Source organism: Ranitomeya imitator, chromosome 5 (assembly GCF_032444005.1).
Source record: "Ranitomeya imitator isolate aRanImi1 chromosome 5, aRanImi1.pri, whole genome shotgun sequence".
Classification (NCBI taxonomy): Eukaryota; Metazoa; Chordata; class Amphibia; order Anura; family Dendrobatidae; genus Ranitomeya; species Ranitomeya imitator.
The window spans coordinates 83,535,043-83,562,486 of record NC_091286.1 but is presented as its reverse complement, the minus strand read 5'-3'; the positions used below and the strand labels follow the sequence as shown (position 1 = coordinate 83,562,486).

The window sequence follows — 27,444 nt, the reverse complement described above, 5'->3', positions numbered from 1 at the left end:
CATGCGAGAACGGAGACCTATAGGCCTGGAGTAATAGTCCACATATTCTGTTTTGCCTTTTTTGTGTTTTGATTTATCGCAAATTTTGGATCATTCTACAAATTATTATAAAAACTCCTGATCTGATCATAGAAATCTAACCGCAGTGATGCATTCGTCAGTAATAAAGTCCATTTTGGGTTATTTTTGGTTTCTGCTGGTCTTGTCCACAAGCACGCTTTGTAATTTCTCCTTAAGAGCAAAGAAAAAAAAAAAGCAAATGATTATTTTCAGGTTATGCTTTTAGCATAGAAGTCTGCTTTGGACAATCGTTACTTGGTAAACGGGTTATTTATAAAGTGTCCCTGGGCCCCCCAGGGGTTCGTCAGTAAGTATACCTGCAGCGCCACCACAGACGGGATTATGTATTACACCGTGCACAGTGAAATCAGGACAGGTGCAGAGAAGTTTATATTCTCTCATCCTACAGAACCGGGTCAATTGTGCAAATCATACTCTGATCATAGTGTGCTCTGATTCTCTGAGATGAGAAGATTGAGAAACAAAATTCTCCATTGTGTCAGTCCGTGGAAACTGGACTGCACTCAGCTGTCATCCAAGTGTCGTCTGATGTTTGCCAGAGACTCATTGACTTGCAATCCATATAGGAGTTCAAACTGGGGCATGCTGCGGTTTTTTTTTTCAACCGGATTGGCTCTATCTGAGGAAAAGAAACGGACGTGCGCGGTCTCATCGACTAACATTGGCCCCGCTGCGATCTGGTGTTTTGTTGGATCCCACTCGGACCGAAAATACCCTCGTCTGCACGAACCCCAACAGCTTTCCACTCTAGCAAAAAAATTAGGAACAGGGGACTTCCCTTTAATAATTAAAAATTGTATACTCTGGTTCATGAAAGGGGTGTTTTTTTAAGAGGTTGTACAACTCTGGTTCCAATTTTTTCTTAAATGGAAGCACTACAAGTGACATACTTGTTCCTGAAGTTGCTGTTGAAATCTTTGGCATATTGACTGCAGTTCCTCTATGGTCCTGTTCTTTAATTTTAGCTGTAACCTGCCGTCCTCCAGGGCCGACATCAGTGACGGACACTTCTTACATTCCTGTAGGAATAGAAAATGTATATTACAGCAGATCTGTCACCAGGTTTTATAAAGTATACACATTATTACTTTGCTCTCAGACCTGAAAAGGCTGGTGTACTTACATGGAAAATCCATATCTGTCATATTTTAAAGTCCCCACCTGCTATTACAATGAGCATTTCGTGGGCCCAGCTCTAAGTGGACTCCTAAAATACTGATTTTTAATATAAAGATTATACAGTCATTCTGACCCAGATTTTCATAGTGAGTACACCAGCCTCACCAGATACAAGAGCTCATTTTACTAACGTATGCATTCTTTATTCAGAATCATTGTGACTAGAGTTGGTGCAAATCGATTCACATGAGCCGGTCTGGCCACTTGTCTGTGACTTGTCTTATGGGAGTCCTGGAACCATTTTGTTTATCGTAGTATCTGCAGCTCTTCTGATTAATCGGCCTGATGTGACATCATCGTTGCTGGCTACTCGAAAGAAGGGCTGCGGATGTCGGAAGCGTTCACTTGACTCCCGTCTGATGGCCACAGATTGATGACCTGGGCTCCGGACTGGGTCCCGTGAATTGATTTGCGCCAACTTGACTTGTGAAGGATCCGCTTTAGGTAAATTCTTCTATTTAGAAATATTGCAGATTTGTATAATCCTGGTTCTTATTTATCCAGATTTATGCGCTCTATTACATGGGAGTGATCTTCAGACATGGGTGGCACACTTGGCCTACTGCTCCATGAAACTCCTCACTCCTTACTTGCTGGAGTTCAAGTAGTCTGATTAAATCAGCTTCCCTAAATTTCTAAAGTTACCGTCACATTAAGCGACGCTGCAGCGATATAGACAACGATACCGATCGCTGTGTGGTCGCTGGAGAGCTGTCACACAGACAGCTCTCCAGCGACCAACGATGCCGAAGTCCCCGGGTAACCAGGGTAAACACCGGGTTACTAAGCGCAGGGCCGCGCTTAGTAACCTGATGTTTACCCTGGTTACCATTGTAAATGTAAAAAAAAAAACACATACTCACATTCCGGTGTCTGTCACATCCCCGGCGTCCGCTTCCCTGCACTCCTCCTGCATCCTGTGTAAGCGCCGGCTGTAAAGCAGAGCGGTGACATCACCGCTGTGCTCTGCTTTACGGCCGGCTGGCGCTGACACAGGATGCAGGAGGAGTGCAGGGAAGCGGACGCCGGGGGACGCGACAGACACCGGAATGTGAGTATGTGTTGTTTTTTTTTACATTTACAATGGTAACCAGGGTAAACATCAGGTTACTAAGCGCAGCCCTGCGCTTAGTAACCCGATGTTTACCCTGGTTACAAGTAAAGACATCGCTGGATTGGCGTCACACACGCCGATTCAGCGATGTCAGCGGGAGATCCAGCGACGAAATAAAGTTCTGGCCTTCTAGCTCCGACCAGCGATGTCACAGCAGGATCCTGATCGCTGCTGCGTGTCACACACAACGATATCTCTATCCAGGATGCTGCAACGTCACGGATCGCTATCGTTATCGTTCTAAAGTCGCTCAATGTGAAGGTACCTTAAGTCAAGTGTCCCCTACTCAAACTAACATCAAAGCATTCCCAGGGCTATGATCACACACTCTGCTGCCTATGTGCTTAGTGTCCCTGTGGTACGCACGTACCCAAGTGTGAGAACCTAGTCTTTAGGCACTCAGCCACATTACTGAAATGCCCCCCCCAGCAATGGTGGTCCCAGGTGGAGACCTTACATGTGTAGAAACATTATGTCTCTTCAGCTGTCCTCGAAGCACCTGAGCTTCCTCTGCCAATCTCTTCAGTTCCTTCTGAAGCTCTTCTATCTGCTTCTGATGTTCCCTAGATATGAAGATACAAACAGAATACACATAATAGGGCTCAATCCCAGAGACAATGGCTGACGCGATCCCTTTTTGGAATATCAGAGGTAGGTCCATGGATGGTGGTTATGTCACAGGTTGGAAAGATCTATAAGCGGAGCTCCAGGACCCACAGATGGAGAACACGGATGGGCCAAGCTGAGGCACTTTGTCTTCCCTTCATTGCTCCACAATCAATGATTATTTCACACCAAGGATTGTCTTGTACACTGTTTTGTTCATTTTGTATGGACATCATATGAGTGTTATGAAATGTACACAACTACGGATCGGCTCTTAATGATATTGTTGGTAAAGATGGAGCATCATCACAAGGTGTAAACCAAGCCCCTCAAAATGCCCCAAGTGTAGCGCCCAAAATACTTTGCTCCGTCATTGCTGGGTAAGACACTACTGAAGATTTGAGACATAAAATGTTTTGCGTTGTACCATGACTTGTCTTTGAACAGCTCGGAGATTTGCTGCTTCAGTTTACTAATTCTTTCATCCCTGGCGTTCACATCTCTTTGACTTTGCTCCTTGAATTTCGCCATCATCTCTTCATGCTTCATAGGGAAAAATATTGTGGGTTAAAGGGGTTTTCCACTTTTAGGAAAGAGGACCCCAAATGATTCAAGTAATATAACATAAAGCCAGATAGTGCTCACCCTCCCCGATCGCTGAGCTCATCAGTTGTATCATGTACATCAGAGGTGTCAAACTGCATTCCTCGAGGGCTGCAAACAGGTCATGTTTTCAGGATTTCCTTAGTATTGCACAGGTGATGGAATCATTCTGTGCAGGTGATTAAATTATCACCTGTGCAACACCAGGAAATCCTGAAAACATGACCTGTTTGCAGCCCTCGAGGAATGCAGTTTGACACCTCTGATGTACATTGACCGGAGCAGCAGCGGAGAGTGGGCGCTGGAGCATGGGGGTGAGCGTTATCTGGCTTTATTTTATGTTAATGGAATCTTTAAGGTCTACATTTCTAAAACTAGAACATTATTTTAAGTCTAAAAAGAGTCACACAGACTGGTCAGACGTTTTGTTCGGTGGGGTTCAGGTGCTGAAACCTCCACTGATCACTTATATAAAGGGGCCGAAGTCCTCAGCCAAGCGCTGCTCCCCTCCGGTAATCAAGATGAGCTCTATGGACTTTGTATTGAGCCCGTCTTCAGTGTCGGAAAACTATAATGTTTGGTGGGGGTCTCATCACCCAACCCCACCACCAGTCATGACTTCTGACACGTCAAAAGGGTTTCTTTTTTTTTAATGATAGTTGCACTTTAATATCACAAATAAGGACGACGTGGGTCCGTGCACAAACCTGATCCTGCCGTTCTCGGATGACTTTATCATAATGCAGGATACTTTCCTGTAACAGCTGCTCCTTCTCTCGCACGATCCTCTGACTTTCCCCCAGCGTCTGCCTGGTCGTTTTATGGTCACTTACTTCATGCTCTATGTCCCTGGTAAACTGTGCAGTCTGCAAAGGGAAAATGGGATCAGATGCAAGAAAGCGTGTAGGCAACATCTGGATACTACAGGCCTAAAAGTGTCGTTACTAAGGATGAACGAATCCATTGTGCGCGAATCAAAATCATTCACAATTTCAAAAAAGTTAGCGGATTTTAGCAAATCCACATTTTTGGGAATTCAAATAGGACAAACTTTGCTTCCAGCCGATCATATTCTGATGTGAGAACTTTTGACGAGGCCTAGGAGCGTGCCAGGTGGCTCTGGACGTCAGTGGTGAGGGTCTAGGTGACTTGGGCAAGTAGAAATGTTATTGTTTTTAACCTCTTCTTTGCCCATCCATTTACCGTGTTTTGGGGTCGGGAGACCACAGAATAGAATACCCTGATTTTTTTTTTTTAATGGCTGAATCTGAGCAAAGCTGCTAACTTCTAGTTTCGGCAGACTCGCTCATCTCAGTTTTACCTGTCAATCAGCTTCAGTCTTCCAGTAAAAACAACAAAAAAGTCAACTGATGGGTTGCTGTGGCCTCAGTGGTAAACTAAGTGGTGAATTAAGCTTTAGGCTATGTGCACACGATGCGGATTTTGCTGCGGATCCTCGTAGCACTCATCCATATTCATCACTAGTGTGACCCCGGCCTAACCATGATGTCCTTCATACCGCCAAACAGCTGATATCTGCTGGGAAATAAGCCGCAGTACTCGGCAGCAACCACTAAACCATGTGAGGAGCTACAGCGCTCCATTCTGTACAATGCTTACTCCGTCCGCTGCTGGAGCAGGTATCAGCTGATGTGGGAACCCACCGGTCTCACACTGATGACATAGGCCATCAATATGTTACTCCTAGAAAACCCCTTTAAGATGGTCAAAAACTGTTTCCCATTTGTAGTCCTCCAACAGATCTCCTTTAATAACTTTACATGACTAATAAAACCTGGCACTTGACTTATGGAGCTAGAAGCAAATGGCTTATTGCTAAAAAAAGTGCCCAGCGCAGGATTCCTGGCTGATGAATGAGACAAGCCGTGCATGGTTAATGTAAGATCCAAATGGCATTATTGATTTACGATAAAAAAAATAATGGTACGAGCCACATTTAGTCCAGCACTTGGGAGCATTTCATAAAAAAAGAATCAATAATGGCTGGCGATAATACTGAATCATCAAGTCAGGGAATTATTCATCATCTTCCTCCAACTCCTCCAAAACAGCCATTAATATTCTTACATTAAGTAGCACATAAAGGTTGATTCCAGACATTGGAAACTAAGAATTTTAGTATTTTGTTTTATTCCAGCGATTCATCACTTAGGCCGGGTTCACATTAGCGTTTCTGTGCGCAGCGTACGATCCGCATACGTCACGCGCACATATCTTTAACATTGTGTACGCAGGGGCATGCGCAATCATGCGCATGCGTACTTTAGACTGCGCATGTCCAGAAAATGATTTCACTGCCCCCACATGCGCATAAAAAAATGCAAGCACATGCCAAAGCGCATTTAAATGCATGCACGCGCTTTCTGGAGCTTTCTGTGTGCATTGTACATAGGCAAAGAACAATGGTGGGGGCAGGGTTATACAGAGCTCATTAATATAGAGGACTACAAGGCAGCAGGTTTACTAGTCCTCTAATGATAAATTCACTGCTTTATTAGCAGGATATTATCAGACCTACAGCAAGCAGCCAAATAAATGACACATCACTGGACTCAGGGTCTCTGTCTCCACATTATGCTGCTCTTAGATTAGATGGCAATGAGCTGGTGACAATTTCCCTTTAAGAATCATTCTGTCGAATATGTGGTGCCTTCAAATTACAGCCAATATCAACCACGGTATCCAAGTAACGTATCCAAATGCACAACTCATCATCCATTAGCGCAGGTTGGCTACAATAGCAATCAATCAGTTCAAATGTCAGAGTCTAAGAAAACTAGAAGTGTGTCTCCAGTGGGCAAATGCACAAAACTGGACACTCGAGCAGTGAAAAACATTGTCTGGTCAGAAGAATCCACACTAAAGGCCAAAGGAGGCGCAGCGCTCTACTAGAAGGGGGTCTGTAATAAAGAGGCCATTGGGCATATAGAAAACCGTCTTCATGAAAGCAGCGCTATGATCTGCAGCAGTCTGTATCTGGATAGTTCTGCTCACGTGTCCAAGTTTGTTTCCCGTTTGTTCCTTTTAGAACAGATACAGGGAATCGCCATCCTGTGTCAGCCACTGTCCACTGATTTATATTGGGTTTGTCTGGTTTTCTGCAGAAAAGTGCAAAAAAAACCTTCTGCATTTTCTTCCCTAGTTCAAAAAATAAACAACAAATGGAAACCAGACGGACCCCAAATAAATCAATGGGTCCCCTCTGCTTCTGATTATAACAGGACTGCACAGAAGGCGAATTGCATTTATCTGTTCTATAAGGGACAAACTAATAACACACACGTGAACAGAGCCCAACCCAGTGCAGTTCATCAGGACTTCTGCCTCCTGTACTAGCAACTGGTGGGAGTCCAGGAGGTTGAACCCCCCCCACCATCGAAGATTTATCACCTATCTCATTGGAAGGTGATAAATATTAATGACTAACCCTGGAAAACAAATCTTGGCCTGTCCATCCTAGAATCTATACACAACTCACAAACTGGTAACTCCATAAATGACGACGCCATCAAAAAACAACAGTGTCGGATTTGTAATGTCACAATACCTTGGTCTTGATGGTTTCATTTAACCCAGTAACCAATTCTTCTTTGTCTTTCAGAGATGATTTCAGGGAGAGAATTTCCTTTTCTAAAGCTTCGAGTTTTGAAAGAAACAAATTTTCCTCGTTTGATGACACCTAGGGAAAAAAAATAAGTTCTTGGTCTCCAGAATAATCCAATATTTCCATAGTGGTATATACTGGCTATAAAAACCTGTCAGATGGTTGACGTTACCAAACCACGGTCCCACAAATCTGTAATGGCCTCCCGTTCTGCAAATACCTTTGTTCTACTCCACGGCATTTCCGAGTTATTGCACTTTCACCACGTCAAGCAAGGTGGGTCCCATCTCCGAAGGATTTACAGATCTACCCATGTGTGTGTCCCGGGAGAGCCATTGGTGGTCCCACAATCACCAGTCTTCCCAAACTCCTCATTCTTAGCCCCTTTAACCCGTAGGAGGCCACAGAGGAGCAGAGACGCTCCTTACTAAGTGATCAGACTGTAAGGTGGAAAGCCAAGGAAGGCGATGGCGAGAGAGGCAAGTCAGAGACCCACTGAGATCCAAGTACAAGCTGACAGTCACTTTGGTGCAACCTCAGACCCCGATTCTGGTGTATCGACCCCTCAGAATTGTGGCGCCACTAATGTGAAAGCAGTAAAAGTCTACTGTTCATCTGTAATGTAACATGGGGATCCGTTCACTGTCATTAAAAGTGAGCCCCTATTACAGATGAAAGGGAACCCACCACATTGCGTGGCGTGTACAATCTGAAGGAAGGGTTTTATAGAGCAGGAGGAACTGAACCAAGGGACATATGAAATCTATATAACTAGCAAATTATTCATGTAAATTGGGGTTGAACAACCTTTTTGGGTCAGAGAGCCACATTATCAGATTCAAGTAACCCCACGCCCCACAATATTACCAAAACTTTACCCTCTGAGACATTTACTGCATATTGACAGTATAATGTATCTGGTATGTGCTGGCTCCATTTAAAGGGCTCTCACATATAAGGAAGATATATTTACCCTTCTCATGGTTCTGAGGTCCAGACAGGAAGAGACAGCGCATTCAGCTCTCTGCATCGTAGTATATGTCAGACGCTGACACAGTCAAGTGTTCCCCTTCTCACATGAACTACAATGAATATAGCATCACTTCTTCACCTCATCTACTCCTTTCTGCGCTACAGACGTCAGACTTTTCTTGTAGTTCTTGACCAAGCTTGCACATACTGCAGCAGGGATTTTGGCCCACTCCTCCATACACATCTTCTCCAGATCTCTCAGGTTTCGGGGCTGTCGTTGGGCAACATTGAGTTTCAGCTCCCTCCAAAGATTTTCTATTGTGTTCAGGTTTGGAGACAGGCTAGGCCACTCCAGGACCTTGAAATGCTTCTTAGGCCGGTTTCACACGTCAGTGGCTCCGGTACGTGAGGTGAGTTTCCTCACGTACCGGAGACACTGACTCACGGACCGTGTGTCCGTTTGGAAAACACGGAGACATGTCAGTGTTCGTGGGAGCGCACGGATCCATTAAAGTCAATGGGTCCGTGTAAAACACGTACCGCACACGGATGTTGTCCGTGTGCCGTGCAGGAGACAGCGCTACTGTAAGCGCTGTCCCCCCCGCGTGTGGTGCTGAAGCCCCATTCATCCCTTCCCAGCAGCGTTCGCTGGAAAGAAGGAATGAATCATTTTATTTTTTTTGTGGGTGGAGCCGCATATTCATTACTGTAATAAGCGGCACCACGTGACCGCTCATACAGGACAAGCAGCGACGCTAAAAGGATGTAAGCGCCAAGGGAGCTGGGTAAGTATTTTAATGCCAGCAGGGGTCGCACAGGGGGTGGGAGTGGGCAGATTACCGGCAACTTTATTTTAAAAACAAAAATAAAAAAAAAAAGATTATTCATTCCTTCAGCACCGCATGCAGGGGACAGCGCTTAACTCTAGCGCTGTCTCCTGCACGGTCCGTGTGGTCCTCAGTCGGCACACGGCTACCGCACGTGTGCCACACTGATGTTCAACGTAAGCACACGGACACGGATAATTCCGGTACCGGAATTATCTGGACGTGAGACTGGCCTTAGAGAGCCACTCCTTAGTTGTCCTGGTTGTGTGTTTTGGGTCATTGTCATGCTGGCAGACCCAGCCGCGACCCATCTTCAATTAGGGAAGGAGATTGTTGGCCAAAATCTCGTGATACATTGCCCAATTATCCTCCCTTCTATACAGTGCAGTCATCCTGTCCCCTTTGAAGAAAAGAACCCCCAAAGTATGAGGTTTCCCCCACCATGCTTCATGGCTGGGACGGTGTTCTTGGGGTTGTACTCATCCTTCTTCAAACATGGCGAGTGGAGTTGATACCAAAAAGTTCTATTTTGGCCTCACCTGAACACGTGACCTTCTCCCATTCCTCCTCTGGATCATCCAGATGGTCGCTGGCAACCTTCAAACAGGCCTGGACATGTGCTTGCATGAGCAGGGGGACCTTGTGTTCCCTGCAGGACTTTAATCCATGACGGCATAGTGTGTTACTAACAGTAATGTTTTAGACTGTGGTCCCAGGTCTCTTCAGGTCATTGACCAGGTCCTCCCATGTAGCTCTGGGCTTATTCCTCACCTTTCTCAGAATTATCCTTACCCCACGAGGCAAAATCTTCCATGTAGCCCCAGTTGTTGCCTTCTCACCAAGCTGTTTGCCTATTGTCGTGTAGCCCATCCCAGCCTTTTGCAGGTCTAGAATTTTGTCCCTGGTGTCTTTAGGCAGCTCTTTGGTCTTGGCCATGGTGGAGAGGTTGGAGTGTGATTGATTGTGTGGACAGGTGTCTTTTATACAGCTATTGAGCTCAAAGAGGTGCAATTAATACAAGTAATGAGTGTAGAATAGGAGGGCTTCCTAAAGAAAAACTAACAGGTCTGTGAGAGCTGGAATTCTTGCTGGTTGGCAGGTGATCAAATACTTATTTCATGCAATAAAATGCAATTTAATTATTTAAACGTCATACAATGTGATTTTCTGTTTTTATTTTTAGATTCTGTCTCTCATAGTTGAAGTGTACCTATGATAAAAAATTACATACCCTCTCCATTCTTTGTAAGTGGGAAAACTTGCAAAATCGGCAGTGTATGAAATACTTATTTTGCCCACTGTATGTTATATCCCTGTACTCAGCCCAGCATGGCTGTATAAGGAGTCGGGGGTGGCTCTTACCTGGACCGCCTTGCTGACAACACTCTCCCCAGGTTTCTCCGCTCTGACAGTGATGGGGACGTTTTTGGTTGTCTTTGTGACTGGCACAATACTCATTGATCTGACATCTTGAATTCCCATCCCAATGCCTGCAACGCTGGGGAGACTTTCTGATTTGCCGGCTCTGTTGCTATAAAATGATTGACTTATGTTTGGTTCTGAGAGCAGTTTTCCAGTCGCTCTGGAGTCCTTCCTCTGCCTCGCTGTCATTTCTGCACAGCAGCGATCCTGTTAATGCCGCCGGGCTTTCAGTAACAGGCGGTAATTTATTCTAGGTTGTCTACTAGAGATGATTGCTCATTGCTTCAGGGCAATAACTTTCTCACTAAGAAAAAACAAAATAAAGTTAGCGACACATCCACCCCTAACACACTGAACATATAGCATTTTATTACTCAGTGGGTTTAAAGGGAATCTTCAAAATGATCAGCAATGTGACTACATCTTGGGGTGCTGCCGCCTTCCACAATGTCTATACAGTTGTGTAAAGGTGTTTGCCCCTTCCTGATTTCCTATCCTTTTCCAGGTTTGTCACACTAAGGCCATGTTCACACGTTGCGGATTTTGCTGCGGATCCGCAGCGGATTTGACGCTGCGGATCCGCAGCAGTTTTCCCTAAGTTTACAGTACAATGTAAACCTATGGGGAACATAAACCGTTGTGCACATGCTGCGGAAAAATCCGCGCGGAAATACAGCGGATTATTTTCCGCAGCATGTCAATTCTTTGTGCGGATTCCGCAGCGGTTTTAGACCAGCACCAATAGGAAAGTGCAGTTGAAAACCCGCAGTGGAATCCGCAGAGGAAACCGCTAGAAAATCCGCAGTGAAAACCGCAGTGATTTTGCACTGCGGATTTTCCAAATCCGCTGCGGAAACATCCGCAGCAGAATCCGCAACGTGTGCACATACCCTTAAATGTTTCAGATCAACGAACAAATTTAAATATTAGACAAAGATAAGACAAGTCATCACAAAATGCAGTTTTTAAATGAAGGGCTTTATTATTAAGGGAAAAAGAAATCCAAACCTTCAGGGACCTGTGTGAAAAACATTGGTAATTCAGGAGCTAAAATAAAACAGTGCAAAAATCAGACTGACATATTCTCTTATGTAACAGACATGAGGACTCCTTCAGACGTCCGTTCTTTTTCTCATACTTTAAAAAAAAAAGTTCACACAGACATGTTATACGTACAGTACACTGACCAATGTTATTCAATAGGACTCTTCATGACAGTTTCTTTACGAGGATTAAATCTATGGGTGCAAAAAAAAGAATCCCGTACAGACCATTCGTATTGCATCAGATTTTTAGTGATTCGTTTCACCCATTAAGGGAAATATTTCATGTAAAATAACGCTATTGACCTGCAGGTATGGGGTTAATCTGCAGGTTATCCGTGTTCAGATACCGTGCGGCGTCGGCACTGAGAGCCCCGCTGCCAGGAGGAAATTAACTTTATCCCCTCCGGCAGGCTCGCTCTTTCAGTTAGAGGGGTAGCATCGGCGCGGCTTCAATCACCGCTCTGAGTATAGAAAGCGGTGGCTGTAACCATGTTCCAGCACTGACTGACAGCCGGCCCTAATGGTCGGCAAGCTGTCAGTCAGTGCCAGGGGGCGCAGTTACAGCTACTGCTCTCTATACTCAGACTGAAACCATGGCAGCACCACCCCTATGGCTGAAAGAGGGAGCCTGCCGGCGGGGATAACGTTCATTTCCTCCTGGCAGTGGGGCTCTCACGGTGTCAAAATGCTATTAAACTGCAGATTAACCCCATATCAGGGGTTTCCTTTAACAAGAAATTGTATTTAGTCTTCAAAAATGTATTAACTGTTGATGTATAAACACCTTGAAAGTAATTTATTACTCATGTTTTTTGTACACGACTCTGCGGTTCAGTCTTTTCAGTATTTTGGTTTCTTCTCCCACTTCAGATTCTGAAAATCGTCTGGTGGGAAAAAGAACATTTACGTCACTTTATTAATACGTTTCCGGATAGATTCTGGGCCTAACTAGGTACTGTCCAATTAAAAGGCTGCAAAAATAATTCGTCAGGAAAAACACTTAAAAAAAAAAACTTCAAAAAGCTTCAGGAAGCAAAAAAATCCTCCAAAAACTCCCCAATCAGCGTTTCCTGTAGCTTTTTCGACTAAAAACTCATTATTATCGATCACCTAAAAAAAAACTCCATGTGCGCATTGCCTTAGGTTATGTTCTCACGATGACCATTTTTGAAGCTGAGTATTTCCAGTTTGAGCAAAGTGGATAGGACTTTAAAAAATCCCATACTGTGGGGGGGGGGGGGGGGTCATCGAGTTTTATTTCTGGAGTTTCCCTATAGAATTGCATCGGATGCGGAAAATCTGCAATTAAAAACGCCTATAATCCGCACATGACTGTATCAATAAAGTTTTGTCAAAAGTCAAGTACCAGGACGTATCGAAAACAAAAGCAGCTTTATTTAAACATGACATGTCAAAAAAAGACAAAAATTGCAGCGCCAAAAACACGTAGAAATCCGCACCCGAAAGCATGCAAGTAAGCTAATGAAGCTAATAAGGGCAGAAATGCTGCAACATACAAAACGTACCAAAAACCCACCATGGAACTTAGCCCTAAGACTCGAACATGTTAACCCTTTATCGACATCTGCTGTACATGTGAGACACAAGTCGGCAGCGGGTGTATGGAGCGGGCTCACAGGGTGACGTCGCCACATACCCGGTAGATCAGGGGTGTCAAACTGCATTCCTCGAGGGCTGCAAACAGGTCATGTTTTCAGGATTTCCTTGTACTGCACAGGTGATAATTTAATCACCAACTCATTATTTGTGTAGGTGATTAAATTATCACCTGTGCAGTACAAGGAAATCCTGAAAACATGACCTGTTTGCAGCCCTCGGGGAATGCAGTTTGACACCCCTGCGGTAGATAATGGCTGTGTTACTGCCAGTACCTGCCTCTAACAACAGCAGAGCTCTGCCATGACAGTTAACCTGTTAAGGGTTTGTCAGCACAAAATGACTGTTCAAACCACATCCCACCGCTAAGTGCTTAACGGCGGGGCCAATCATTCATATACACCTTCCCACCTGCTTGTTGCCCCTACATCAAACTCCCCCTCTTCTTTGATTGACAGCTCTGGCTTCATACAGCCAGGGAAAGGTGGAGATGGAGGGAAAACAATCAGATGGGAAGGTGTATTTAAATGATTGGCCCCGCCATAGAGCATATGAAATTTAAAGTGGGAATTTTTCTGAACATTTTCTCACACTAGAGTTCATATGAGTTTATGCCACCAGGGGGCGCAGCACCGCAAGTCAACGAAACTGCATTCCATTCATTCCCCAGTTTTTACAGCCAGGGGCAGCTGCATTAGCAGGCTCCTGGTTGTAAATTTATTTAACCCCTTCAGATGGATTTACATCGTGGGACATGACTGTACGGCGGCATTTTGAACGCGAAACGCGCGTCGGGGCATGTGGCCGAGGTTAAGGCAGGACGAATCACCATTATGGGTAACTATTGTTTTAATTAAATATGATTTCACATTGATGTTGGGGGCAGCAGTGGTGATCGTTGTACCACTTGTTATGGTGGTCAGTTTGAGCACAGTCAGTTATATGGATATGATACGCTGCAGTCCACGGTGACATTTTATACATACTTAGCAGCTGCACCCCACATATGTATATGTCCTGACCTTTCTTCGGCCTCAGTTTTTCACACCTGTGGGTTTAATCACCTATTGATTTGAAAAGACCATGTATTGTATCATTGTATTTGTTTGGTCAATTTGTTATGTATTGGCGTTATATTTTCTCTGTATAAATAAATTTTGATTTAATTTTATTGGCTATGTAGACTCGATTTTCTCCGTGATTGTTTATAGTATAGCGAGTGGCCTTGTATATGGGTGTACGGCATTATACTACTGGTATTTTATTTGTAGGTATGGGATATTGTTGCTTTTTTATTTTCCTGTTTTTTTTCAGAAGATGAGGGTCGTCAGTTGGATTGAGCATACAATAAAGATATTGAAACCCCATGTGTCTATTTCATTAAAATACTTTATTCATAATGTGTGTGTTTCCTTTACTACTATTGGATTAATAATGGATAGGTGTCTTATTGACACCTCTCCATTATTAACCAGGCTTAATGTCACCTTACAATAGCAAGGTGACATTAACCCCTTATTACCCCATATCCCACCACTACTCGGGAGAGGGAAGAGAGTGGCCAAGTGCCAGAATAGGCGCATCTTCCAGATGTGCCTTTTCTGGGGTGGCTGGGGGCAGATGTTTTTAGCAGGGGGAGGGGGGGGGAGCAATAACCATGGTCCTTCTCTAGGCTATTAATATCTGCCCTAAGTCACTGGCTTTCCCACTCTGGCGGAGAAAATTGCGCGGGAGCCCACGCCAGTTATTTCCGTGATTTAACCCTTTATTTTTACACCTAGAGCTCCCAAATTTTGCACACACACACTACTAACATTATTAGTGAGGAATATGTAAAAATATAACGGATATGAAATGGTTTACTGTATGTAACCATGCCTCATATCCTGTCGGGTTTGAGAAGGAGATAGGAAAAGCCGGCAATTGAATTACTGTACCAGCTTTTATGCTATCTAGCTATGTATGAAATTATATATATATATATATATATATATGTGTGTGTCAATGACATATACTGTATATATATCTATACCTATTCTATGTGTACACATTTATTCTATCTATTCTATTCTGTCAGTGTGATTTTACTGTACACCGCACTGAATTGCCGGCTTTTCTCTCTAACATCGCTGCGTATTTCTCACAAGTCACACTGCTGGTCCGTGTGTAATCACCCCCATAGACTTTCATTGATGGACTTTGTGCGCAATTCGCTGACAAATGCAGCATGCTGCGATTTTCTCAGCCTGTAAAATACGGTAGAGAAATATACGGCTAATGGGAGCTGCCCCATAGGGAATTATTGTTCCATGTGCAATGCGTTATTTTTTGCGAATCTCCCTCGTCCGTATTTCTCTCTAGTGTGACACCGGCTTAACCCTAATGGCAAAACTGGGGCGGGAAGGGGTGATCACTGGGGCAGGGGGGAGATCACTGGGACAGGGGTGTGATTACCTGGGCGGGGGGAGGATTGGATGACAGGGGGAGCGGGGTGCAGCAGAGGGGAGTACCGGATGGTGGACAGGTGGCGGTCAGGCTCCGCCCCTCCACATCTGATTGGAGGGATAGAGGTCACATGGATGCTAGCTCCAATCAGAGCTGGGGGGTGAAACAAAGGTCAAGGGAGTAATCCTGGCCATGGGGGGAGCAAAGCCACCCCCCCCCCCCCCCCGGGGTCAACTAGAGATCCTCACGTACCTACGGTTCGGGTGACCTTTCAGTGACCCCGGTCACCCGACCCACAGGAACGCGATCCAACCATGACTCATATGCTGCGTCACAGGACAGATTGGCACCAACTTTCATGACGCAGCGAATGCGTCATAGGTCAGGAAGGGGTTAAATTAAAATAAGTACCGTAGTTTTCCCACCTACAAAGAATGGAGAGGTCTGTAATTTTTATCGTTGGTACACTTCAACTGTGAGACAGAATCTAAAAATAAAATCACATTGGATAATTTTTGCATAATTACTTTGCATTTTATTGCATGGAATACGGTAAGTATTTGATCACCTACCAACCAGCAGGAATTCTGGCTCACAGACCTGATAGTTTTGCTTTAAGAAGCCGTCCTCCTCTGCACTCATTACCTGTATTAATTGCACCTGTTTGAACTCCTTACCTGTATAAATGACACCTGCCACATACTAAATCACACTCCAACCTCTCCACCATGGCCAAGACAAAAGAGCTGTCTAAGGACACCAGGGGCAAAATTGTAGACCTGTACAATGCTGGGATGGGCTACAAGACAATAGGCAAGCAGCTTGGTGAGAAGGCAACAACTGTTGGCACAATTATTAGAAAATAGAAGAATCATAAGATGACTGTCAGTCTTCCTCGGACTGGGGCTCCATACACGATCTCTGAAGTCAGGAATCAGCCCAGAAGTACATGGGAGGACCTGGTCAGTGACCTGAAGAGAGCTGGGACCACAGTCTCAAACATTACAGTTAGTAACACACTACGCTGTCATGGATTGTAACCCTGCAGGGCACGCAAGGTCCCCTGCTCACACCAGCACACGTCCAGGCCCGCATGAAGTTCGCCAATGACCATCTGGATGACCAAGAGAAGTCATGTGGTCAGATGAGACCAAAATAGAACTTTTTGGCACCAACTCCACTGGCCATGCTTGGAGGAAGAAGAATGATGAGTACAACCTGAAGAACACCATCCCAACTGTGAAGCATGGTGGGGGAAACTTCATTCTTTGGGGGTTCTTTTCTGCAAATGGGACAGGACAACCACACCGTATTGAAGGGAGGAAGATGGATGGGGTCATGTATCACGAGATTTTGACCAACAACCTCCCTCCTTCACTAAGAGCATTGAAGATCGGTCATGGCTGGGTGTTTCAGCATGGCAATGAGCCGAAAAACACAGCCAGGGCAACTAAGGATTGGCTCTGTAAGAAGCATTTCAAGGTCCTGGAGCGGCCTAGTCTGTCTCCACACCTGAACCAATACAAAATCTTTGGAGGGAGATGAAACTCAATGTTGCCCAGTGACAGCCCCGAAACCTGAGAGATCTGTATGGAGGAGTGGGCCAAATCCCTGCTGCAATGTGGGCAAACCTGGTCAAGACCTACAGGAAACATCTGACCTCTGTAACAAAGGCTTCTGTACCAAATATTAATTTCTGTATTGTATCAAATACTTATTTCATGCAATAAAATGCTAATTAATTATGTAGTAATCACACAATGTGATGTTCTGGATTTATTTAGATTCTGTCTCTCCATTACAGACCTCTCCATTCATTAGAGGTGGGAAAACTTGTCAAATCCGCAGTGTATGAAATCCCCATATCCCCGCTGTATGGCTGCAGGTTCCTGGGTGACAGAAGGCCGGTGACCCCACGGACCCTTATCTGCCCCACAGCCAGTGATCTGTGGTGAGGGCGTCACTGCCGGATCCGGACCGGCCGAGCAATCAGTGGCGGATCCACTGCAGAACATAAGAAGCTGCCTGCACTGGCTGATAGCAGAGAACAATAGCCTGCAGACACCGACGTGTGGTGTCCCTTTAAAACACGAGTTTTCTTTCTACAACTACAAGTAACCGTACGGGAAAAAGTCACCTAAGCACCGACCCAGCGCGGAGCCCCGACACGTCCCCCACATACACCGGCCCCGGTGGCTCCTGGGTGTGCCCGGGATCTCGCCGTGATAACCTCCGCCCTGTCCCGGTTGCTAGGACACCAGAGGACGCGGCACGAGACCCGCTGCACTGCGGCAAGGCAACCAAGCGCCGCGCAACCAACCCTCACACGTCACGTCACGTTCTGTCCATAGTACCCGAGCACGCCCTGGAAGAGTTGTCAATGTTGGTCTTTGGCAGCCAGAGCATCCTAGCTTTCTTATTGGCTGGAATCTCTGTCTCCCCGCATCTGATTGGAGCTCTGCTTAGCAGGTGTGGTACAGCATGGTAGGTAGCTGCATGAAAATCTCTATCACCGGCTCTTTGGTTGTGCCTGGTGCAGGAGCAGTGGACGAGAAATCTGCGGGCGGTGAGTGCGGTAAGACAAACCTGCGGCGCCATAGTGTGAATACATACTGTACCGTAATATAATACTGTACCGTACTGCTGTCTGTAATATTATACTGTACCGTACTGCTGTCTGTAATATTATACTGTACCGTACTGATGTCTGCCGCACCATAGCGTAATACTGTAATATTATACTGTATGACCCCGATGTCTGCAGTATTATAGCGCAGTGTAATACATACTATATATCATACTGATGTCTGCACTGTTATAATGCTGTGTAATACATACTATATCATACTGATGTCTGCACTGTTATAATGCTGTGTAATACATACTATATCATACTGATGTCTGCAGCATTATAGCGCTGTGTAATACATACTATATCATACTGATGTCTGCAGTATTATAGCGCTGTGTAATACTAGAATCATACTGATGTCTGCAGTATTATAGCGCTGTGTAATACATACTATATCATACTGATGTCTGCAGCATTATAGCGCTGTGTAATACATACTATATCATACTGATGTCTGCAGTATTATAGCGCTGTGTAATACTAGAATCATACTGATGTCTGCAGTATTATAGCGCTGTGTAATACATACTATATCATACTGATGTCTGCAGCATTATAGCGCTGTGTAATACTATATCATACTGATGTCTGCAGCATTATAGCGCTGTGTAATACATACTATATCATACTGATGTCTGCAGTATTATAGCGCTGTGTAATACTAGAATCATACTGATGTCTGCAGTATTATAGCGCTGTGTAATACATACTATATCATACTGATGTCTGCAGCATTATAGCGCTGTGTAATACATACTATATCATACTGATGTCTGCAGTATTATAGCGCTGTGTAATACTAGAATCATACTGATGTCTGCAGTATTATAGCGCTGTGTAATACATACTATATCATACTGATGTCTGCAGCATTATAGCGCTGTGTAATACATACTATATCATGCTGATGTCTGCAGTATTATAGCGCTGTGTAATACATACTATATCATGCTGATGTCTGCAGTATTATAGCGCTGTGTAATACATACTATATCATACTGATGTCTGCAGTATTATAGCGCTGTGTAATACTAGAATCATACTGATGTCTGCAGTATTATAGCGCTGTGTAATACATACTATATCATACTGATGTCTGCAGCATTATAGCGCTGTGTAATACTATATCATACTGATGTCTGCAGCATTATAGCGCTGTGTAATACTATATCATACTGATGTCTGCAGTATTATAGCGCTGTGTAATACATACTATATCATGCTGATGTCTGCAGTATTATAGCGCTGTGTAATACATACTATATCATACTGATGTCTGCAGTATTATAGCGCTGTTTAATACATACTATATATCATACTGATGTCTGCAGTATTATAGCGCAGTGTAATACATACTATATATCATACTGATGTCTGCAGTATTATAGCGCTGTGTAATACATACTATATCATACTGATGTCTGCAGCATTATAGCGCTGTGTAATACATACTATATCATACTGATGTCTGCAGTATTATAGCGCTGTGTAATACTAGAATCATACTGATGTCTGCAGTATTATAGCGCTGTGTAATACATACTATATCATACTGATGTCTGCAGCATTATAGCGCTGTGTAATACATACTATATCATACTGATGTCTGCAGCATTATAGCGCTGTGTAATACATACTATATCATGCTGATGTCTGCAGTATTATAGCGCTGTGTAATACATACTATATCATACTGATGTCTGCAGTATTATAGCGCTGTTTAATACATACTATATATCATACTGATGTCTGCAGTATTATAGCGCAGTGTAATACATACTATATATCATACTGATGTCTGCACTGTTATAATGCTGTGTAATACATACTATATCATACTGATGTCTGCAGCATTATAGCGCTGTGTAATACATACTATATCATACTGATGTCTGCAGTATTATAGCGCTGTGTAATACTAGAATCATACTGATGTCTGCAGTATTATAGCGCTGTGTAATACATACTATATCATACTGATGTCTGCAGCATTATAGCGCTGTGTAATACATACTATATCATACTGATGTCTGCAGTATTATAGCGCTGTGTAATACATACTATATCATACTGATGTCTGCAGTATTATAGCACTGTGTAATACATACTATATCATACTGATGTCTGCAGTATTATAGCGCTGTGTAATACTAGAATCATAATGATGTCTGCAGTATTATATCGCTGTGTAATACTAGAATCATACTGATGTCTGCAGTATTATAGCGCTGTGTAATACAAGAATCATACTGATGTCTGCAGTATTATATCGCTGTGTAATACTAGAATCATACTGATGTCTGCAGTATTATAGCGCTGTGTAATACATACTATATCATAATGATGTCTGCAGTATTATAGCGCTGTGTAATACATACTATATCATACTGATGTCTGCAGTATTATAGCGCTGTGTAATACATACTATATCATAATGATGTCTGCAGTATTATAGCGCTGTGTAATACGTACTATATCATACTGATGTCTGCAGTATTATAGCGCTGTGTAATACATACTATATCATAATGATGTCTGCAGTATTATAGCGCTGTGTAATACTAGAATCATACTGATGTCTGCAGTATTATAGCGCTGTGTAATACATACTATATCATACTGATGTCTGCAGTATTATAGCGCTGTGTAATACATACTATATCATAATGATGTCTGCAGTATTATAGCGCTGTGTAATACTAGAATCATACTGATGTCTGCAGTATTATAGCGCTGTGTAATACTAGAATCATACTGATGTCTGCAGCATTATAGCGCTGTGTAATACATACTATATCATACTGATGTCTGCAGTATTATAGCGCTGTGTAATACTAGAATCATACTGATGTCTGCAGTATTATAGCGCTGTGTAATACATACTATATCATACTGATGTCTGCAGCATTATAGCGCTGTGTAATACATACTATATCATACTGATGTCTGCAGCATTATAGCGCTGTGTAATACATACTATATCATGCTGATGTCTGCAGTATTATAGCGCTGTGTAATACATACTATATCATACTGATGTCTGCAGTATTATAGCGCTGTTTAATACATACTATATATCATACTGATGTCTGCAGTATTATAGCGCAGTGTAATACATACTATATATCATACTGATGTCTGCACTGTTATAATGCTGTGTAATACATACTATATCATACTGATGTCTGCAGCATTATAGCGCTGTGTAATACATACTATATCATACTGATGTCTGCAGTATTATAGCGCTGTGTAATACTAGAATCATACTGATGTCTGCAGTATTATAGCGCTGTGTAATACATACTATATCATACTGATGTCTGCAGTATTATAGCGCTGTGTAATACATACTATATCATAATGATGTCTGCAGTATTATAGCGCTGTGTAATACTAGAATCATACTGATGTCTGCAGTATTATAGCGCTGTGTAATACATACTATATCATACTGATGTCTGCAGTATTCTAGCGCTGTGTAATACATACTATATCATACTGATGTCTGCAGTATTCTAGCGCTGTGTAATACATACTATATCATACTGATGTCTGCAGTATTATAGCGCTGTGTAATACATACTATATCATACTGATGTCTGCAGTATTATAGCACTGTGTAATACTAGAATCATACTGATGTCTGCAGTATTATAGCGCTGTGTAATACATACTATATCATACTGATGTCTGCAGCATTATAGTGCTGTGTAATACATACTATATCATAATGATGTCTGCAGTATTATAGCGCTGTGTAATACATACTATATCATAATGATGCCTGCAGTATTATAGCGCTGTGTAATACATACTATAAAAATACTGATGTCTGCAGTATTATAGCGCTGTGTAATACATACTATATCATACTGATGTCTGCAGTATTATAGCGCTGTGTAATACTAGAATCATAATGATGTCTGCAGTATTATAGCGCTGTGTAATACTAGAATCATACTGATGTCTGCAGTATTATAGCGCTGTGTAATACATACTATATCATACTGATGTCTGCAGTATTATAGCGCTGTGTAATACATACTATATCATACTGATGTCTGCAGTATTATAGCGCTGTGTAATAAATACTATATCATACTGATGTCTGCAGTATTATAGCGCTGTGTAATACTAGAATCATACTGATGTCTGCAGTATTATAGCGCTGTGTAATACATACTATATCATACTGATGTCTGCAGTATTATAGCGCTGTGTAATACTAGAATCATACTGATGTCTGCAGTATTATAGCGCTGTGTAATACATACTATATCATACTGATGTCTGCAGTATTATAGCGCTGTGTAATACATACTATATCATAATGATGTCTGCAGTATTATAGCGCTGTGTAATACATACTATATCATACTGATGTCTGCAGTATTATAGCGCTGTGTAATACTAGAATCATACTGATGTCTGCAGTATTATAGCGCTGTGTAATACATACTATATCATACTGATGTCTGCAGTATTATAGCGCTGTGTAATACATACTATATCATAATGATGTCTGCAGTATTATTGCGCTGTGTAAGGGTATGTGTCCACGTTCAGGATTGCATCACGATTTGGTCAGGATTTTACATCAGTATTTGTTAGCCAAAACCAGGAGTGGAACAATTAGAGGAAAAGTATAATAGAAACATATGCTCCACTTCTGCATTTATCACCCACTCCTTGTTTTGGCTTACAAATACTGAGGTAAAATACTGACCAAATCCTGATGCAATCCTGAACGTGGACACATACCCTTATACGTACTATATCATAATGATGTCTGCAGTATTATAGCTCTGTGTAATACTAGAATCATACTGATGTCTGCAGTATTGTAGCTCTGTGTAATACATACTATATCATACTGATGTCTGCAGTATTATAGCGCTGTGTAATACTAGAATCATACTGATGTCTACAGTATTATAGCGCTGTGTAATACATACTATATCATACTGATGTCTGCAGTATTATAGCGCTGTGTAATACATACTATATCATACTGATGTCTGCAGTATTATAGCACTGTGTAATGCATACTATATCATACTGATATCTGCAGTATTATAGCGCTGTGTAATACTAGAATCATAATGATGTCTGCAGTATTATATCGCTGTGTAATACTAGAATCATACTGATGTCTGCAGTATTATAGCGCTGTGTAATACATACTATATCATACTGATGTCTGCAGTATTATAGCACTGTGTAATACATACTATATCATACTGATATCTGCAGTATTATAGCGCTGTGTAATACTAGAATCATAATGATGTCTGCAGTATTATATCGCTGTGTAATACTAGAATCATACTGATGTCTGCAGTATTATAGCGCTGTGTAATACATACTATATCATAATGATGTCTGCAGTATTATAGCGCTGTGTAATACATACTATATCATACTGATGTCTGCAGTATTATAGCGCTGTGTAATACAAGAATCATACTGATGTCTGCAGTATTATAGCGCTGTGTAATACATACTATATCATACTGATGTCTGCAGTATTATAGCGCTGTGTAATACATACTATATCATACTGATGTCTGCAGTATTATAGCGCTGTGTAATACATACTATATCATAATGATGTCTGCAGTATTATAGCGCTGTGTAATACATACTATATCATACTGATGTCTGCAGTATTATATCGCTGTGTAATACTAGAATCATACTGATGTCTGCAGTATTATAGCGCTGTGTAATACATACTATATCATACTGATGTCTGCAGTATTATAGCACTGTGTAATACATACTATATCATACTGATATCTGCAGTATTATAGCGCTGTGTAATACTAGAATCATAATGATGTCTGCAGTATTATATCGCTGTGTAATACTAGAATCATACTGATGTCTGCAGTATTATAGCGCTGTGTAATACATACTATATCATAATGATGTCTGCAGTATTATAGCGCTGTGTAATACATACTATATCATACTGATGTCTGCAGTATTATAGCGCTGTGTAATACAAGAATCATACTGATGTCTGCAGTATTATAGCGCTGTGTAATACATACTATATCATACTGATGTCTGCAGTATTATAGCGCTGTGTAATACATACTATATCATACTGATGTCTGCAGTATTATAGCGCTGTGTAATACATACTATATCATAATGATGTCTGCAGTATTATAGCGCTGTGTAATACATACTATATCATACTGATGTCTGCAGTATTATAGCGCTGTGTAATACAAGAATCATACTGATGTCTGCAGTATTATAGCGCTGTGTAATACATACTATATCATACTGATGTCTGCAGTATTATAGCGCTGTGTAATACATACTATATCATACTGATGTCTGCAGTATTATAGCGCTGTGTAATACATACTATATCATAATGATGTCTGCAGTATTATAGCGCTGTGTAATACTTACTATATCATACTGATGTCTGCAGTATTATAACGCTGTGTAATAGTAGAATCATACAGATCCCCTTGATAAAGCTGACATACTAAAAAGCGAAACGTACGTTGGGGCACACTTGGATGCGATCTAGTGCCACTTCCCCCATCCATCCTTTGGTGAGTGTTGTCACTTGTTCAGAACATAGATTTTTTTTTTTTTTGGAACATACTTTCCCGTTTACCTCTCACTATGTATTATGTACTATTGGGGCATAGGTGGCGCTATTGATCTGGCACATCATCCGGTTTTAGTATCACTTTTTGGAATATATTTATATGACTTGATATGTTTTTGTAATAAAGCTTACTATTTTTTAACCCTAAATACTCCTGTTTCCTCCGATCTTCTATTTTTATATGGAGTGGGGTAACTTTGTTCCCTATGGCGTAACTGTACGCAATATCTAAAGCATTATGTGGTTGTCTGGTACCCTGTTTATAGAATCATACTGATGTCTGAACTGTTATAATGCTGTGTAATACTAGAATCATACTGATGTCTGCAGTATTATAGCGCTGTGTAATACATACTATATCATACTGATGTCTGGAGTATTATAGCGCTGTGTAATACATATTATATCATATTGGTGTGTGCAGTGTTATAGCGCTGTGTAATACATAATATATCATACTGATGTCTGCAGTATTATGCCGCTGTGTAATACATACTATGTCATATGGGTGTGTGCAGTGTGAGGCTATGTGCACACGTTCAGGTTTTTTCGCGTTTTTTTCGCGGTAAAAACGCTATAAAAACTCATTAAAAACGCATACATTATGCATTCTATCATTTAGAATGCATTCTGCATGTTTTGTGCACATGGATGCGTTTTTTTCCACGAAAAAAACGCATCGCGGTAAAAAAAATGAGCATGTTCATTATTTTTGCGGATTTTCTGCGTTTTTCCCGCAATTCTATGCACTTGGGAAAAAACGCACAAAAACGCACCAAAAACGCGTCAAAATCGCCGTAAAATCACTGTAAAAACGCATGCAGATTTCTGGCAGAAATGTCCGGTTTTTGTCAGGAAAATTTCTGCAAGAAATCCTGACGTGTGCACATACCCTTATAGCGCTGTGTAATACTATAATCATATTGTTGTCTGCAGTATTATAGTACTATAATAGTAATATAGTATTATAGTGTCTGCAGTATTATGGCGCTGTGTAACACATACTGTATCATACTGATGTCTGCAGTGTTATAATGCTGTGTAATACATAAATATCTTACTGATGTCTGCAGTATTATAACGCTGTGTAATACATACTGTATCATACTGATGTCTGCAGTATTATAGCGCTGTGTAATACTAGAATCATAATGATGTCTGCAGTATTATGCCGCTGTGTAACACATACTGTATCATACTGATGTCTGCAGTGTTATAATGCTGTGTAATACATAAATATCTTACTGATGTCTGCAGTATTATAACGCTGTGTAATACATACTGTATCATACTGATGTCTGCCGTATTATGCCACTGTATAATACATACTATATCATATTTGTGTCTGCAGTGTTATAGCACTGTGTAATGCATTCTATATCATACTGATGTTTCAGTATTATTCCGCTGTGTAATACATACTATATCATATTGTTGCCTGCAGTATTATAGTGCTATGTAATACATACTATGTCAGGGGTGTCAAACTGCATTCCTCGAGGGCCGCAAACCATGTGTGTATTCAGGATTTCTTAGCATTGCACAAGGTGCTGGAATCATTATGTGTGTAGGTGATTAAATTATCACCTGTACAGTACAAGGAAATCCTGAAAACATGACCTGTTTGCAACCCTTGAGGAATGCAGTTTGACACCTCTGCTATATGATACTGATGTCTGCAGTATTATGCCGCTGTGTATATTGTTGTCTGCAGTATTATAGTGCTGTGTAATACATACTGTATCATACTGATGTCTGCAGTAATTTAGTACTGTGTAATATATACTATATCATACTAATGTCTCGGTATTATAATGCTGTGTAATGCATACTGTATCATATTGGTGTCTGCAGTAATATCGTACTGTGTAATATATACTATATCATACTGATGTCTCAGTATTATAGTGCTGTGTAATACATACTGTATCATATTGGTGTCTGCAGTAATATAGTACTGTGTAATATATACTACGGTATATCATACTGATGTCTGCAGTGTTATAATGCTGCGTAATACATACTATATACAGATGTCAGATAGCTTATTAATGGCTCTGATAAGCTCTTAAAGGAATTAATGCACATCTGACTTTCAAGGCCCTTCAATCAATGTGACCAATGAAGGTCCTGTGCCTGGGTACCTACAACATTTCCGGGCAGAAATGGATGTAAATTCATCCTGTTTTGAGCTTATTTATCATTTATCATTGCGGTTGTGGGCGTAAGGTATGATTCGGTCACTATGTGGTGATAATGTTATCTGGTTATGGGGTGGTGGTATTTATCCCTTGTATGTGGTATTATTCGGTCACTATGTGGTGGTAATATGTGGTCTGGTCATGGTATGGTGGTATTTGTCCCTTGTATGTGGTATTATTCACTCACTATGGGATGGTAATATGTGGTCTGGTCATGGTATGGTGGTATTTGTCCCTTTTATGTGGTATTACTCAGTCACCATGTTATGGTAATATTTGGGCTGGTCATGATGTGGCGGTATTTGTCCCTTGCATGTGGTATTATTTAGTCACTATGTGGTGGTAATATTTGGTCTGGTCAAGGTGTGGCGGTATTTGTCCTTTGTATATGCTATTGTTCGGTCACAATGTGGTGCTAATATGTTGTCTGGTCA

At 41.9% G+C, this 27,444-nt stretch overlaps 2 protein-coding genes across 4 annotated transcripts in view; one reads left to right on the top strand and one right to left on the bottom strand.

The window, feature by feature from the left end:
- Window positions 1-45: 45 nt before the first annotated feature.
- LOC138681409 (uncharacterized) lies at window positions 46-17,827 on the bottom strand. Of its 2 annotated transcripts, none has more exons than XM_069768893.1 (8): window positions 17,675-17,827; window positions 10,370-10,733; window positions 7,152-7,283; window positions 4,291-4,449; window positions 3,408-3,523; window positions 2,832-2,937; window positions 972-1,100; window positions 46-231 (listed from the first exon to the last, which is right to left on the bottom strand). In XM_069768893.1, the coding sequence occupies exons 2-8, from the start codon at window positions 10,616-10,618 to the stop codon at window positions 181-183; spliced, it is 942 nt and encodes a 313-aa protein (XP_069624994.1). In that variant the 5' UTR covers window positions 10,619-10,733; window positions 17,675-17,827; the 3' UTR covers window positions 46-180. The 2 variants fall into 2 exon arrangements, with proteins under 2 accessions (XP_069624994.1, XP_069624995.1); XM_069768894.1 differs by having other exon boundaries at window positions 17,687-17,808.
- Window positions 17,828-18,013: 186 nt separating this feature from the next.
- The window catches only part of SANBR (SANT and BTB domain regulator of CSR), a 77,277-nt gene continuing 67,846 nt past the window's right edge, over window positions 18,014-27,444 (top strand). Inside the window, exon 1 of one of the 2 annotated variants that reach the window (XM_069768892.1) lies at window positions 18,014-18,112. The gene's annotated coding sequence lies outside the window, so the exon portion shown is untranslated. The remainder of the gene's footprint in view (window positions 18,113-27,444) is intronic. The other variant, XM_069768891.1, reaches the window with a different exon arrangement.